The following is a 15729-nucleotide window of genomic DNA, read 5'->3' as shown; positions in this document are numbered from 1 at the left end:
CCCGGAAATGTAACTGTTTTTTGAAGCGGGTAAATCTATGGGTTTACTTTCGCTTTAAAGCCCAACTTCATAATATTAGCGAAATAATAGTAATATACTGCGCCAACCTCAGTAGATCACAATAAAGTATTGTAACAACAATAAAGTAATAGCAGCTGGCACAAATCCTGAATAACAGATCAAGCAAAAAAGCAACAAAAGGTGCAGCGCTCCAATCAAGTGAACAGTACTTATAAAGGTCCACACAATAGGGTGAGATAGGAGATCAGTATACAGCCGCTCCCAGTAGAGATCTCAATCCAGGGGTCACCACCACCATTCACCCAGATATCAAAGCCTCGTACCGGAACTGACCGACCCCCATTACAAAGGTCAGTCAAACGCACATCAGAAGCACGTCTCCTTTACGTCCACAAACAGCCCCCACAGCGATCCTGAAATCCCAGTCCGATGTTAAGCAGCAACAAACCTGTGGCACAACAGCTGAGATGCTCAGAGGGTTGGAGATGCAAAGGCTCAGGGGTCCCATGAACCCTCCCTGAGCCTTTGCATCTCCAGCCCTCTGAGCATCTCAGCTGTTGTGCCACAGATTTGTTGCATCTACAGCCCTCTGAGCATCTCAGCTGTTGTGCCACAGGTTTGTTGCTGCTTAACATCGGACTGGGATTTCAGGATCGCTGTGGGGGCTGTTTGTGGACGTAAAGGAGACTTTCTGATGTGCGTTAGACTGACCTTTGTAATGGGGGTCGGTCAGTTCCGGTACCAGGCTTTGATATCTGGGTGAATGGTGGTGGTGACCCCTGGATTGAGATCTCTACTGGGAGCGGCTGTATACTGATCTCCTATCTCATCCTATTGTGTGGACCTTTATAAGTACTGTTCACTTGATTGGAGCGCTGCACCTTTTGTTGCTTTTCAGAATATTAGCAACTTACCCTCTTCCACCTTTCTATCCCATTCCCTCTAACAAACCAAACTGCTGGTATGAAAAAAAAAAAACTATCCAAATGCCTGTTTTACCTAAGCAGGCCATACATTATACAATTTTCTTATTAAATTTCCATTAGATTTACATTCAACTTCGTAGTGCAAGGGCCTGTCTGATTGCATACAAATTGAAAGTCTGACCTCATATTGTATAAAGGAAAATTGTAGAATATATGGCCAGCTTTTCCTGAAGCCACGATCACATGATGATCCTTTTTCTTTTCTCCTGTTTACTCCTTGGGTCATTCTATGGGTGTCCACATCACTGTCTGCACGATGTGGACATTTCTTATTGTTGGAGGTGACACTTCAAGCAGTCAGGTCCTCTCCCATAGGCTCCTCAGGCAGGAGAACTCATAGGGGGCAGTGAGGGGATCACTACCCAAGAAGATAAGCCGGAAGAAAATGCCTAGGGCAGGATTGGCTTTGCTCAGACGAAACTGTGACATTGATCCATTACACTGCAAGATGGCTTGGGAAGACGTGTTGGCAATCAAGACTTGAGGAGTAATGTAATTAATGCACAATGCACTATTTAAATTTAATTTCCTGGAGTTGGGCTTTAATCCTATCAGGATGGTCAACTCTAGAAATAGGAAACCGTTTTTGGTTTAGCATGATCCCTTTCTTGTATGTTTTGCCATCATGTTTCATAGCATGTGGTTCAAAGAACCTGTTAAGCTCTGTTTTCAGTGTGGTGAACAGATATCAGCACTGGTGTAGCACTACACATTAAATACGTTGGGGGTGCTTTGCAACATTAGGCTTATTTATACAACAGTTCCTGGACATACACCACCCAGATCAGCCTATTTAATTGGCAAGTACCGCCAGGTCGTTACAATTGGCTGCAGCTTCTTAGCCTGTTAAAATCAATGACAGGCTGGGATGCTCTGAATGTATCTACTTGTAATCGCATGTGGAATGGTCCTGAGCGTAGAGGGTCTGCAGTTTAGCAGTGGTGTAGAGGCCTGGCTCTGAAATTGCCTACGTGAAAACAGGCTGCTTATGAGGGGAGTTGCTGCCCCCCAGATGTTCAGGACTCAGCAGTAGTTCATGGATGCACCTTCGCTATTATTCTAAGATGATTGCTCAGGCTTCCCACAGGGAGGTTAATTAGTTGGGTACTGTAAATATTTGAAAAGCTTTTTCTGTCAGTTTGACAGCTAATCAAATAGTTAAACCTCTGGGACTGTGCCTTGCAAGTGTTTTTCAGACGATCACCCAGTTGCTGTAATACTATAACATCCCATACACAAACAAGCCAGTATATGTGTTATGAGGGAGCGTTGTTGGAGTGAAACATGTCAACACTTGCTCTTACTGTGTGTTCTACTATTTTTACTTTTTTTTTTATATTTATTTTTTTTTTCAATAAACTTATGGATCATAACAACACTGTGGAGTCATCGGTCTGGTAAATGTCCAAGCCAGTTTATGTGCTGAGCTTTGCATCAAATAAGATGTAATTTTGGAAACGACAGCACCTGATTTTACATTGTGTTAAACATCGTTTTTTTGTGCCTTCTGTTCAGAAGGAGGGCCTGTAAAATCCAGGCATGTTGTATTTAAAGGCAATCAGTCTAGAGATCTTCATACCCCTAGAGACCTCAAATCTACCCACCATGGTTATACCAGCTTTGAGTGGCTGCTTTCTGCCCAAATCACCTGCCAGCTCCCTAATGGGTAAGCATTGGGACTGGGTATCTTCAGTGGGCACGTAGTGTGAGTTATTGCAATGTTCACCTTTAGGCTCCGTTCACATGTAGGCGTTTTGGGGGAGTTTTTCTGCTCTAGGATCAGTTCTCAAAACGCCCAACAAGACAAATCCTATTCATTTCAATGCCCCCTGTTCACATCTGAGCGTTTTGACGCTGTGAGCAAAACGCCCAACGCTCAGCTTCTTTTTGGGCAGATTACAGGCGTTTTCCATTGGTCTTTATTCAATCTAAAAATGCCTGCACAAAAAACGCCTGTAAATCGCTGCGAAAACGCTACGCTCAGGTGTGAATGTAGCCTTATAATTGCTTGACCTCCAGAATGTTTTACCCCCTTCATGACCAGACCATTTTTGCTATTCAGCACTGCACTATTTTAACTGTGGCAGTTGGTCATGCAACACTGTAGACTAATGGAATTTGTCATTTTTTTCCCGCACAAATAGAACTGTCTTTTAATGGGATTTGATCACCACTGGGATTTTTTATTTTTTATTATATAAACTAAAAAAAAAAAAGACCAAAAAGTTTGAAAAACAAAAAACTATTTTTTTATGTGACATTAATACAGTGATCAGTAATACTGTACACTATCGCTCTTAAAAACCTCTAGAAATGTTGTGGCAAAACAGGCCCCTGAAAAATCTTTTTGCCTCGCCTTCCTCTTGGAAAATGGCAATTGCTGATGTGACTGACTAGGCATTCCTGTGTCTAAAGCCCTCATCGATGTAAATCTGCTGTGTGGCAGGAACTGCTGCCAGTAATTGCTAGTATGAGGTTTCACTCCTGTGCTGCTTGCGGAAGAGGAAACTGTATCTGAGGATATGCAAAGCCAGGATCTCTCTGCGTCAGCTTCATCCATTCTTTAGACCTTTGTTTCCGCCATCTCTTCTGCTTCTTGGTAATCACCACGCCAGTCATCTGCCATGAAGAAGCAAAGCCCTGCTTCTACCAAGGTTGGCAACTTCACACACCCATGCAGTGCAGAAACAGGTCATGCTAAGGCAATGATAAGGAAAAGATCCGCTGTAGGGAGTCCACAGGTTGAACTGGTGATTAGTCCTTTCCCTCTCCTTGACTTGTTTGCACAGTGTTCAGTTACTCCTTAAACCAAACCCTCGCTGACCTCTCCAGCTGCAGAAAATGTGGAACACATTTCAAAGCCTAAAGCAGAGTTCCAGTCATTTTTGTGTTTGTTAAAAGTCAGCAGATACTTCTTCCTTTATTTGGGGGCCAAAAAATCCCAAATATAAACTGTCCACTCTAATGCAACCTTGCTGACAAGGCAGCCTGGCCTTTTCGGACTGTTACAAATACCTTTTGGCCACTCAGTCACAGCTGCATGGTGGTTGAACCGAATACTAGCGACCCCTCCACTTTGATACAAGCAGCCAGGGTGAACTCCATGGAGGCCCTAAAATTCCTTCTATTCAGAGGTCCTCAAGCCCCTAATCGTTGACTCCCTCTATGCTCACCACCCACTGGGCCTGGGGGGGCTGGTCTGAGATGCAAGCATTACCCTAAATTGGCAATCTCCCCAAATACTCTTTTAGTCCCACCCTACCCCAGTTTTTACGTTACCAAAGCCATACGTATGGACTAAATCTAAAATCAAAATGGTCTCGCAATTAGTCACAAACCAACCCTTATCCTCCCTGCCTTAGACTTAAATCTACCTATAACCTCCCTAGGTCCTACCACTTCCGATCTCTCCAACTTTCCCAATGCCTTTTGCAGTCAGTTCTCACAAGCTATCCCACAGATTAAAAAATCCATTTTGGAGAATGTACTTTGGTTGGAATGCATTGAGAAGCCCACCTCCTGTTTATACTCCCATATCACTACTGTATCTTTGCCTGTCCTGGAGGGTCTTAGGGCTAGGTAGCTGCAGGATATACCTGAACTTGATAATGATGATTGGGATGATATATGGGATTTTTCCCTTTCGATATTTGGTTTTGTTGAGAGATCCCCTAACCTAATTTAAGTTGGCACATCGTGCCTCTTTTACACTCTATAGGTTACACAAAATTAATTCTACTTGCTCCCCTTAGTGTTTGAGGTGTGGAGGGACTCCTGGGGATTTTTTCATACATTTTTTGGACTTGTCCGATCATCACGAAATTCTGGGAGGAAGTGATGACCTTACTAAATTCAATTATTTCCACTCCCTTGCAACTCTCAATGTTAACCTGTATACTGGGTCTGGTCTAACAATTACGGCTCACGGTGGCTGAGCATACTACTAGTCCTGTCAACAGAAGTCAGGACTCTGTGTAGGCCAGTCAAGTTCCTTCACCCCAAACATGCTCATTCATGTCTTTATGGACCTTGCTTTGTGCACTGGTCCAAATCATTGGGGGGAAGGGGGGGGGGTTATAGTTTAGGGTTGGTTTTCAGGGGTTGGGCTTTGGCCCCTTAGTCCCAGTGAAGGGACCTCTTAAAGCATCAGCATACCAAGACATTTTGGACAATTTCATGCTCCCAACTTTGGGGAGTGGGGATGGCCCCTTCCTGTTCCTACATGAATGTGCACCAGTGCACAAAGCAAGGTCCATAAAGACATGGATGAGCGAGTTTGGGGTGGAGGAACTTAACTGGCCTGCAAAGAGTCCTGACCCCAACCTGATAGAACACCTTTGGGATGAATTAGAGCGGAGACTGCGAACCAAGCCTTCTCTCCAACATCAGTGCCTGACTGACCATTCTTCCAGAAGGGCTTTTGTGAAAACCTTCAGACACACTCCTAAACCTTGTAGATGGTCTTCCCAGACAAACTGAAGCTGTTATAGCTGCAAAGGGTGGGCCAACTCAATATAATAGATACGGATGCCATTAAAGTCTGTGTGTGTAAAGGCAGGAGTCCCAATACTTTTGGTAATATAGTGTAGTTGAAGGTAGATCTAAAGGAAATTGAATAAGAAAATTTGTATAACGTATGGCCAGCTTTAGTGTCCTGTTCCATTCTTTCATTACTCTTCCCATTAATAGAGAGTGCTATTGTGCTGTATCTAGTGGCCAGGTATTTGTGATCTATACCCACTCACACGGAGTTGCAACATATAACCAAACACAGGAGGGTTGGATAGACACAGACAGGAGAGGAAAAATGCACCAAGAGTTTATTCTTAGATATGAATCTTATTCATTTTATGTTTTCTCTGCATTTAGCTCTTTGGAGAAATAAAAGATATAAAGAGGGGCTTGCAAGTCCCATGAGTATATAATTACAATGACGGTAACCTGAAAAGCATAGTATGTTCAATATAGTGCATAACCTGGAAGGTACAGTCAGGGGGCGCTGTAGAGACAGCTGCACTAGGGCATTGAAGCATTGCTACGGCCCAAGACTGTATATTATTGCTGTCATACCACTGTGACAAGCAGCTGTGTCTTACCCTTCTAACCTAACCCCGTTTCACCGTAAACTGACTCCTTTAATTTACAACACGTTCTTTACCACGGTATCCTAGCCATCCTATAAACCTAAAATGACAAATAATAAAATTAGACCTCTTTGTTACAGCAGAGCCACCCCACCGTCTAAGCTATAGTGGGGTGACTGGTTACGGGGGTGGCAGCACCCCCCTTCCTGCATATGTTAAGTTCTGCTGGAGCAATGCAGTGTGGTCAAATAGGTCTCTTCAGCTGCCTCTCTGGACTCTAATATCAGAATCTAGTTACATTCAGAGTAGATGAAAGTTGGGTGGGGGGGAGGGGGCAGAGGCAGTCGTTGGGAGTCTCACAGGATGCTGCACTTTCCTCTTTCTACCCATGGGTTATTCTTCATCAGCTCCGGGTTCAGAAATGGGTCGTTGGGTACTCCTTCTTCAATCCACTTTAATATTCTGGGAATGAAAAACGATATCTGGTCATTACATTGAACAATGTATACCCTCAATATGTCATCTGGGAACTTTTAGGATCAATAGGGGGGGGGGGAGGATGGTAACTTTGCAGCTGTAGCAGAAACATGCAACTACTATATATCAAAGATCTAGCTCAAGGGTGCTCAACCTTTTGAAGGGCGAGGGCCACTTAAGTGATCTGGTAACCAGTCGTGGGCCACAATGAACTACAGCATTTTACCCCCCAACTGCAAATTTAAATGAGCCCTTACTGTTCAAAGCCCCCTACCCTAAATAGACTTCTTTTATATCTTGTGGGTGTGGTGCACTCTCAGAAAGGGCGCCACATCTGCAGTATTTAATAGACGTCTCTATTGCTCAGTGCAGCTAACCCGCAGAAAAGCCGCAGGTGCAGATCAATGTTGCAACCTAATAACCCTTTTTTTAAAGTGCTAATATGCCCATTGCAAAACGAATTGATCTTTAACCAGTTAATTGCCGTCTCTCCTCTGTAGAATCCCTTTTATATTCACATGATTCTGCACCTCCTCCTGCAGGGGGCACTTGCGTGATTCTGCTGTGATTACTCGCAGCAGAAGCTGGGCACTGGATGTCCGCTGGCGGCCGCCGATCGTTGGTAAAACACACAGACGGAGATCTCCCTATGTAAACAAGGCAGATCTCCGTTCTGATTTGGGGGGGGGGGGGGATGGATGGTTTATTTTTAAAATATTAATAAAAATCCATCTCTTCCCTTAGTAAAAGCAGCACACCTAGAACAGTAAAACACTGGCTAGGCACACAGTTAACCCCCTTACTAGCCAGTGTCAGTATAGTGACTGCATATTTTTAGCACTGATCAATGTATTAGTGTCACTGGCTCCTGCAAAGTGTCAGTGTCCGACCATCCGCCGCAATATCGCAGTCCCGCTATAAGTCACTGATTGCCGCCATCACTAGTATAAAAAAAATTCCAGTATATATACACCATAGTTTGTAGACGCTGTAACTTTTGCACAAACCAATCAGTATACACTTAATGGGATTTTCTTTACCAAAACTATGTAGCAGAATACATTTTGGCCCAAATTTATGAAGAAATTATATATTTTTTTATTTTTGGATATGTTTTATAGCAGAAAGTAAAAAATATAGATTTTTATTTATTTTTTTTTAAATTGTTGGTTATTTTTTATAGCACAAAAAAAAATAAACGCAGTGGTAATCAAATCTCACTAATAGAAAGCTCTATTTGTGGGGGGAAAAAATGGCAAATTTTATTTCAGTACAGCATTGCATGACCAGAGATGTATAGTAACTAAGTAGAACTACTTCACTACTGTACTTAAGTACCGAAAGGCGGTATCTGTACTTTCCTAGAGTAGAATTTTTTTCTCTTACTTCCACTTTTACTTCACTACATTTTTTCGATTATTTCAATACTTCTACTCCAATATTTTTTTTTTGTGCTGCATAGTTACTCGTTACAATTATAAAAATTACCACTGCCAGAACAGTAGATGGCAGGTTTCATGAAGCTCAAAACATGTGTATTATCAGCGCATACGAAAATTAAAGCTACTGTATGTATAAATAAAAGCTGCATTTGAAATAATAAAAAACAATATGATGTTCAAACTTTTGACTTCTTTCTTTAATAACTACATAACACAGTACTTGTACTTTTACTTTTAGTACTTGAGTAGCAAAATGTTTTTAAAAACTACTTGCAATACTTAAGTACAAAAAATGTTGAATACTTTAGTACTTCTACTCAAGTCACTTTTTGATCGAGCACTTCCACTTCTACTCAAGTCACTTTTTGATCGAGCACTTGTACTTTTACTGAAGTATGGGTTTCGAGTACTTTATACAACTCTGTGCATGACCAGGGCAATTGTCAGTTAAAATAACGCATTGCCATATTGCAAAAAATGGCCTGGTCATGAAGGGGGGTAAATCTTTCAGAGGTCAGGTGGTTAATAAACTAACTTCTTTCTCTTCCAGCTGCTGCTGGTATCACTCACTAGACTGCTAGAAAGGATTAGAGTGTCACTTGGCCTGGGACCAGAGCTGGTGCTACAGAGGAAGCAATGGCTTGTGCAGCTCCTGCTTCCTCCTTGGCTGCCTACTTCCTCTGCTTCCTGCTCCATGCACTCTGATGATGCTCTGGAATTGTGGGTGGGCATTCTGTGATCTGGGCATGCCGACCCACCATCCCAGAGCACGAGGCCGCAGGCTATAGGTTTGAGCACCCCTGATCTATCTGAAGTTAGAAAGATCACCACCAGGATGGACCATTTGATCCCTTGCCATACTCACTCAGGTATAGACTTGGAAGACATCTCTCGTTTGTAAGCCAGCTGATACTTTAGACTCTCCACCTCCTTCTTCATCTGCGGCACATCCATCTCATCCATGGTGATGAATAGAAAGGGGCAAAGCCAGCAGAGAATACACTAGAAGAGAAGAACTCATGCTATTACAAAGAACTGTGACAAAAATGAACACTTCTGTTCCCTGGCATCATTAAGTTTTCTTAAAAAGAAAAAAATACAGATTTATAAATGCTATGAATATATTTTTTATTGTCCTTTAATTTTTTTCCATTTTAATCTGCAGCCAGCTGTGACAGACAAAAAAAAAATGTAAAAAATTACAACAATGGGATTGGACGTATCCCAGCATCCAGATGCTTCCACTAAGCGCTCCATTTCTTTCAGTCTGAGTAGGTTACTGCAATGGTGTGTTAGTATCCACATAATAGAAGCAGGTACGAATCTACAAAGTTTGCAAAATGTATTGGTCACTGTTCAAAATGAGGTTTCCCTCTTCATATCCTAAATTTTAGCATGTTTGGCTATGCAAGGTAACAAAACAGGTTGAGCGTATCAGGCTAAATTGTAGCTGTTAACACAAGTATTGCAATTGCAATGTTTGCAGGAAAATCAATGCTTTCCTTGCAAAGAATACTTATTGCAATACTTGTTTTTACCAAACTCACATTATGTTCAGGATTCAGGGATTATACGGATTGTGCAAGTAATGCACGCCCAGGAAGCGAACCTGTTAGTGCAATAAGTAGTTAATTTGGGCCAGCTTGACACTGAGGGCTAATTCACACTATATGCAGTGACAGGTGTTTTACCTCATATTAAAACATCTGTCACTGCAGAGACACATAGGGAGCAATTGTTTCCTATGCATTCCATTTATACTGCAATGCAGCCTAGGGCTGTGCTAAAATAAAGCCATGCTGTATTTTATCACAGTGCACTGTGCTGAATCGCACATCACGCTGCTGTACATTGCCATGAATAAAGTGTACATTTTGTACACTTCAAATAAAGTTCATAACAAAAGGTGTTGTGGATGCGCTGAATCGTGCACCACACTGCCCCCTACTGCAGCCGGCAACAGAGAGCTGCTGGGAGTGGTTAATCGCTCTGTTAGTTCTGGGTGAAACGTGGAGATAGGCTTTATCCTGGAACATTGACAACAATTTAAAGCTAAAGAAGTTGCAGGTTTACAGCTGTGGCCAAAAGTTTTGAGAATAACACAAATATTAGTTTTCACAAAGTCTGCTGCTTCTGTGTTTTTAGATCTTTTTGTCAGATGTTACTATGGTATACTGAAGTGTAATTACAAGCGTTTCATGAGTGTCAAAAGCTTTTATAGACAATTACCTGAAGTTTATGCAAAGAGTCAGTATTTGCGGTGTTGACCCTTCTCAAGACCTCTGCAATTCCCCTGGCATGCTGTCAATCAACTTCTGGGCCACATCCTGACTGATGGCAGCCCATTCTTGCATAAACAATGCCTGGAGTTTGTCAGAATTTTGTTTTTTTTTTTTTTTTGGTTCACCTGCCTATTGGGGACTGACCACAAGTTATCAATGCAATTAAGGTCTAGGGAGTTTCCTGGCCATGGACCCAAAATTTCGAGGTTTTGTTCCCCAAGCCACTTAGTTATCACCTTTGCTTTATGGTAAGGTGCTCCATCATGCTGGAGAAGGCATTGTTCCTCACCAAACTGTTCTTGAATGGTTGGGAGAAGTTGCTCGCGGAGGATGTTTTTGTACCATTCTTTATTCATGGCTGTGTTTTTAGGCAAAATTGTGAGTGAGCCCACTCCCTTGGCTGAGAAGCAACCCCACACATGAATGGTCTCAGGATACTTTACTGTTGGTATGACACAGGACTGAGGGTAGCACTCACCTTTTCTTCCCTGGACAAGGTTTTTTCCGGATGACCCAAACAATCAGAAAGAGGATTCATCAGAGAAAAAGACTTTACCCCAGTCCGAAGCAGTCCAATCACTGTACCTTTTACAGAATATCAGTCTGTCCCTGATGTCTTTCCTGGAGAGAAGTGGCTTCTTTACTGCCCTTTCTTGACACCAGGCCATCCTCCCAACAGTCTTCTCACTGTGCGTGCAGAAGGACTCATACCTGCCTACGGCCATTCCTGAGCAAACTCTGCACTGGTGGTGCCCCAATCCTGCAGCTTAATCAACTGTAGGAGACGGTCCTGACGTTTGCTGGGCTTCCTTGGGCGCCCTGAAGCCTTCTTCACAAATGCAGCGGAAATGTTTTTTTTATGGGATTAAGTTCATTTTCATGGCAAAGAAGGACTTTACAATTCATCTGCTCACTCTTCATACCATTCTGGAGTATATGAAAAATTGCCATCATAAAAACTGAGGCTGCAGACTTTGTGAAAATGAATATTTGTGTCATTCTCAAAACCTTTTACCACAACTGTAGTAAGTGATTAAAGCTCGGCTCACACTGCTGCAGTGCGAATTACATCTGTTTTTTTGGTGCAAATTCACAATGCGATTTTTGTGTCTAGTGCGATTTTAATTCCAAATTTGTGAGGGGATTGGTCACAGCTGCAATTTAATGTCTGGCCAATGGAACCCAGAAAAAAAGCTGGATTCAGAGGATTGCGATTTAAATCTGGTCCCATTGAAGTCTATGGAGCTGAATGTGCAGCGCCCTAAACTCGCACATGACCCTTTTTTTTTTAGCTGCATCAGAATCACACCGCATCAATGGGAACGGCCTTCATTGAAACCAATATTATTTTGAATGACATGCAAATCTATACCTTTGGAACGGATCAAAATCGCATCAGCATTAACCTGAGCTTTAATCAGCTGCTGAAAGCGTTTTAAAAAACTGAGCATTTAATATCACATTAGGCATATATATATTGTCTCAGCTATAAAGCTTGAAAATGTGAACCATGATAATCAGCTGCCATTTTCAAAAGAAGAGTTCAGCGAAGGCACCCTGAATATTTTTTTTTTTTTTTTCAGCACAGTTTTCCTTTCTTTCTTCCTTGAGGACCCCCTAAATAATAACACTAATATATTCCTGATATGTATGATAATTCCTAGACAAGTGTAGACCACCCCCAGCACTAAGTGAAATTAGAACACTTCCCAATGGACTCAATAGACACTTCAAACATCTGTAGCAGCTTAACATTACAAGATAGGTGATGTATCCTAGTTACAAAGCGGATTGTGTCACCATCCTGATTTAAAAACGACCCTGTTGCAATATTAACAAGTCTGTTTTTCTTTTTATTGGTGTATGTGCCCCCCCTACCATTAAGGAAATTTCTCCCAACCACTTGTCTATTGGACAGGGGTCAGAAAGAACAGGAAGTGAGAAATCCTGAAGGGGGACACAGATTGCAATGAAAACACAACTTTGAGGGAGGAAGCCCTAGAACCTCCTGTCAGAAATGTATTGTGTCCCCGTTATGGGAAGATTTACCTTCACTTCGTATTCCAGGTGGCAGATAAAACAGGAAAAAGGGTACTTTCCACAGTGGGAACACACAGCATTTATACCCTGACAAATGTTCTATTCCTAACCTGTTTTATTATTTTGTCCACCTTCCCATATATTTATTTTGTTCCTGGGGTGTTCTGGGTTAAAATAGTTCTAAATTAAAAGGGGGTGTGATGGTAATTATTTAACTTTACCCCTGACAATGTTTTGCTTGTTCTAGTCAAAGCTTTCAAGAAAAAAAAAGTTTGAGCTGGAGTTAGAATTTAAAAGTACATTTATAATTTAGCAGTGCGGCAACATGCATTGGTGCATCCTGAATGGCAACTTGACACACCTTACTGGTGGACATGCATTATAACGCAGCAACGCACTGTGTGTTGCCGGAAATGGGTTGCACCCATTTTAGTGCATTGGCAGCCCAATCACTTTGATTTCACTGCCTTAATGTAATACACATTGGTGCATGGCATCACGCGCAGCAACAGTGGGAATGAGCCATAAATGTTTCTTTTGAAGTGAAAAGAAAACTAAAAAAATAGAAATAACACACATCTGAGCAACAGTCTTGCATGTATAGGAGGCACCAGACATCCCTGTCCAGTGGATCCTAGTTGACAAACTCAATGAGAGAGGTTTGAAAACCTTATACAATTGCCATTTTTCTTTTTCTCCTGAGTGCTAGGTGTAGTGCCTGGCTACTTTGCACTCCATAGGCATAAACACGGCCAATACCAGCATTAATAATTACTATTTGGACCAGCCTCTGGGATTTTGGCCGGTGCCTACACTCCCATTTACCCATGCAGATCTATGGCCATTTTTACAACAGGCCTTGTCACAAAGGTAGATACTTCAATTTCCCCAAATTTTGATGAGATCTGCCTGGGGGGGGGGTGGGGTGGGGGGTGTTTGGAGTATCTGCTGATTATTGAACTATCTGGAATACATATATTGCTATTGTGGTTAAGGGTCCGGGCGTGCTGTTAAATCCCCTCTATGGCTGACAGAACTGATTTGGATTCTTGCATAAATATTTAGCCCTTTATCTTTAAAGCTCTGATTTTCATGTAAAAAAAAAGTGGAGGACTATATTGGTGATTTATTACACCTCTTAGGCTGGATACACACTATCCAACTTTTGTGGTTAGATTTCCTTCAGATTTACCTTTTCTATTTAGTGCAAGGGCCTGCCAGATTGCATACAAATTGAAAGTGTTTAGGTTTGACCTCATATTATATGGTTTTGGTAAATCTAAAGGAAAAAGTCTTCAGAAAATCTTATAGTGTGTATGGCCCATTAGACTACTATCTTCAAGTCCATTGGCTGTCTCCTTCTGGAATTGAGAATTTCCACTTCAGCCAACTGTACCTTGGTTGGTTGGAGTATCTGCTTGATTATTGAACTATCTGGAATACATATATTGCTAGTGTGGTTAAGGATCTGGGCGTGCTGTTTTATCCCCTCTATGGATGACGGAACTGATTTGAATTCTTGCATGAATATTTAGCCCTTTATCTTTGAAGCTCTGATTTTCATTTAAAAAAAAAAAAAAAAAGTGGAGGACTATATTGGTGATTTATTACACCTCTTTGACTACTATCTTCATGTCCATTGGCTGTCCCCTTCTGGATTTGAGAATTTTGACTCCAGCCAACTGTATTGTAAACTTTTGATTTTACACTACTTGGTTTTCCTATACAGATATTGTTCACATGTGCTGCTGAGGAAGATGTTTGAAGCATTCAAACCGTGTTGAGCTAGCGTGGATGTTGAATTGAAATAAGATTTGTGAACTTCACTCTGCAAATACTGGTTAAGTGCTATTTACAGTAAACCCCCCTCCATTGCGGGGGTTATGTTCCGGACCCAGCCGCGAAAAGTGAAAATCCGCCAAATAGAAAAACCCTATTAAAATGCATTGTAGGCATGATTTTTTTTTTACTGTCACTGTACGTGTAAAAGCATTTTAAGGTCTTTAAACAAACTTTTAAAAACAATAGAAAACACATAAAAGATACTGAGAGACATAGCAAGAGCTATGGAAAACACAAAAATATTTTTTTAATGATTTATATAGTAAAATAACATTACAAAAAAAAACGCAATATACCGGGACCGCAAAAACTGAACCGCGATGGAGCGGGGGTTTACTGTACAATTTTAATAGTTGTATAATAAACCTTATAAATTTACTTTTTGGTAACATTTTCTATATGCCCAGAAAAATAAATCTACTTCTACAATATTCTTTCTCTTTTACGTGTATTTGAAGATCCGGGCATATAGGACTGAGAACCTTTATCTCTTATATCCAGGGCTTTTTTTCAGCTGGAACTTGGTGGAACAAAGGTTCCACCACCTTTGGCTCAGGCCCTCTGCCCCCTGCTCATCACTATCACTTGTAAACACAGCGTCATGGTTGAGTTCCTGCACCTTTTTCTGTGGAAAAAAAAGCCCTGTTTATACCAATTTCCCAAAATTGTAAGCCACTTTTCAAGTGGCAGAAGCTAGAATAAATATGACAACTACATTCAAACTCACTTTAATAATAACTAGTTATTTTAGTGGGTCTATGTGAACCGGGCAAACCAGTTTAGAAGTTCAAGTCCCAAGTACTTAATATGTTTCTGAGAAAACATGAAGTCCCCAACCACTGTTTGGGGGTCCACTGATTTTTAATGTTCTTGGGTTCTTAAGCCTCGTACACACGCGTCGAAAATCGGCAGGGAATTTTCGTCCTACGACTGATCCGCCGATTTTCGGCTTGTTAGTATGATGCTTCCGACAACCGACTCCGACTTTCCGGCCGAAAAAAATCTGGTGTGCAGGCTGTAAAATTTTTGTCCGCCGTCAAAACACGGTCGATTTTCGTGCAGTCAGTACAGATTTCGACAGGGAAAAATCTTATGAGCAAGACTGGGCATGCTCAGAGATGAAAGAACACAAAGAAAACAAACCAACACATGACATCACTTCTAAAGTATAATTCTGTCGGTCGACAAAAGTCCAGTGCAGTCTAGAGCACATTCCAACCAACAAAACACAATTTTGGACAAAAGACGGACGACCGGTCGGCGGATATTCGTTACGTGTGTACTAGGCTTTATATTTCCTGATAAGGTTTACTTTTTTTTTTTCTTGTTTTTTTTTATTAATAAAGTTTGCTTTTAACATTTCTCTTGTTCCTCCATAAACACACTTTTCACAATATGTACTAGTCATGAAATTCAGATGTTGTTCAGTTAGAACTGCAGTATATTAATGAACAATTCCTGAAATCTGGTTGCCAAGAAAAATACTTCCACTTTCAAAAAAGTGCAGAATCCCAGATTTGCTCTTGTATATTTGAAGTCCTAACTTCTAGAAAAC

The 15729-nt window shown here is 41.4% G+C and overlaps 1 protein-coding gene across 1 annotated transcript in view; it reads right to left on the bottom strand.

Moving 5' to 3' along the window:
* Positions 1-5810: 5810 nt before the first annotated feature.
* Positions 5811-15729, bottom strand: part of GNG13 (G protein subunit gamma 13) — a 40636-nt gene continuing 30717 nt past the window's right edge. The window contains exons 3-4 of the mRNA XM_082261254.1: positions 8876-9012; positions 5811-6553 (exon numbers count right to left, since the gene is read on the bottom strand). Coding sequence (XP_082117380.1) covers positions 6448-6553; positions 8876-8973 — 204 coding nt within the window. The 5' untranslated portion in view covers positions 8974-9012 and the 3' untranslated portion in view covers positions 5811-6447. The remainder of the gene's footprint in view (positions 6554-8875; positions 9013-15729) is intronic.

This window comes from Pelophylax lessonae (genome assembly GCF_965119305.1).
Source record: "Pelophylax lessonae genome assembly, chromosome: 6".
NCBI lineage: Eukaryota > Metazoa > Chordata > Amphibia > Anura > Ranidae > Pelophylax > Pelophylax lessonae.
This window is presented reverse-complemented; position numbering and strand designations above follow the sequence as displayed.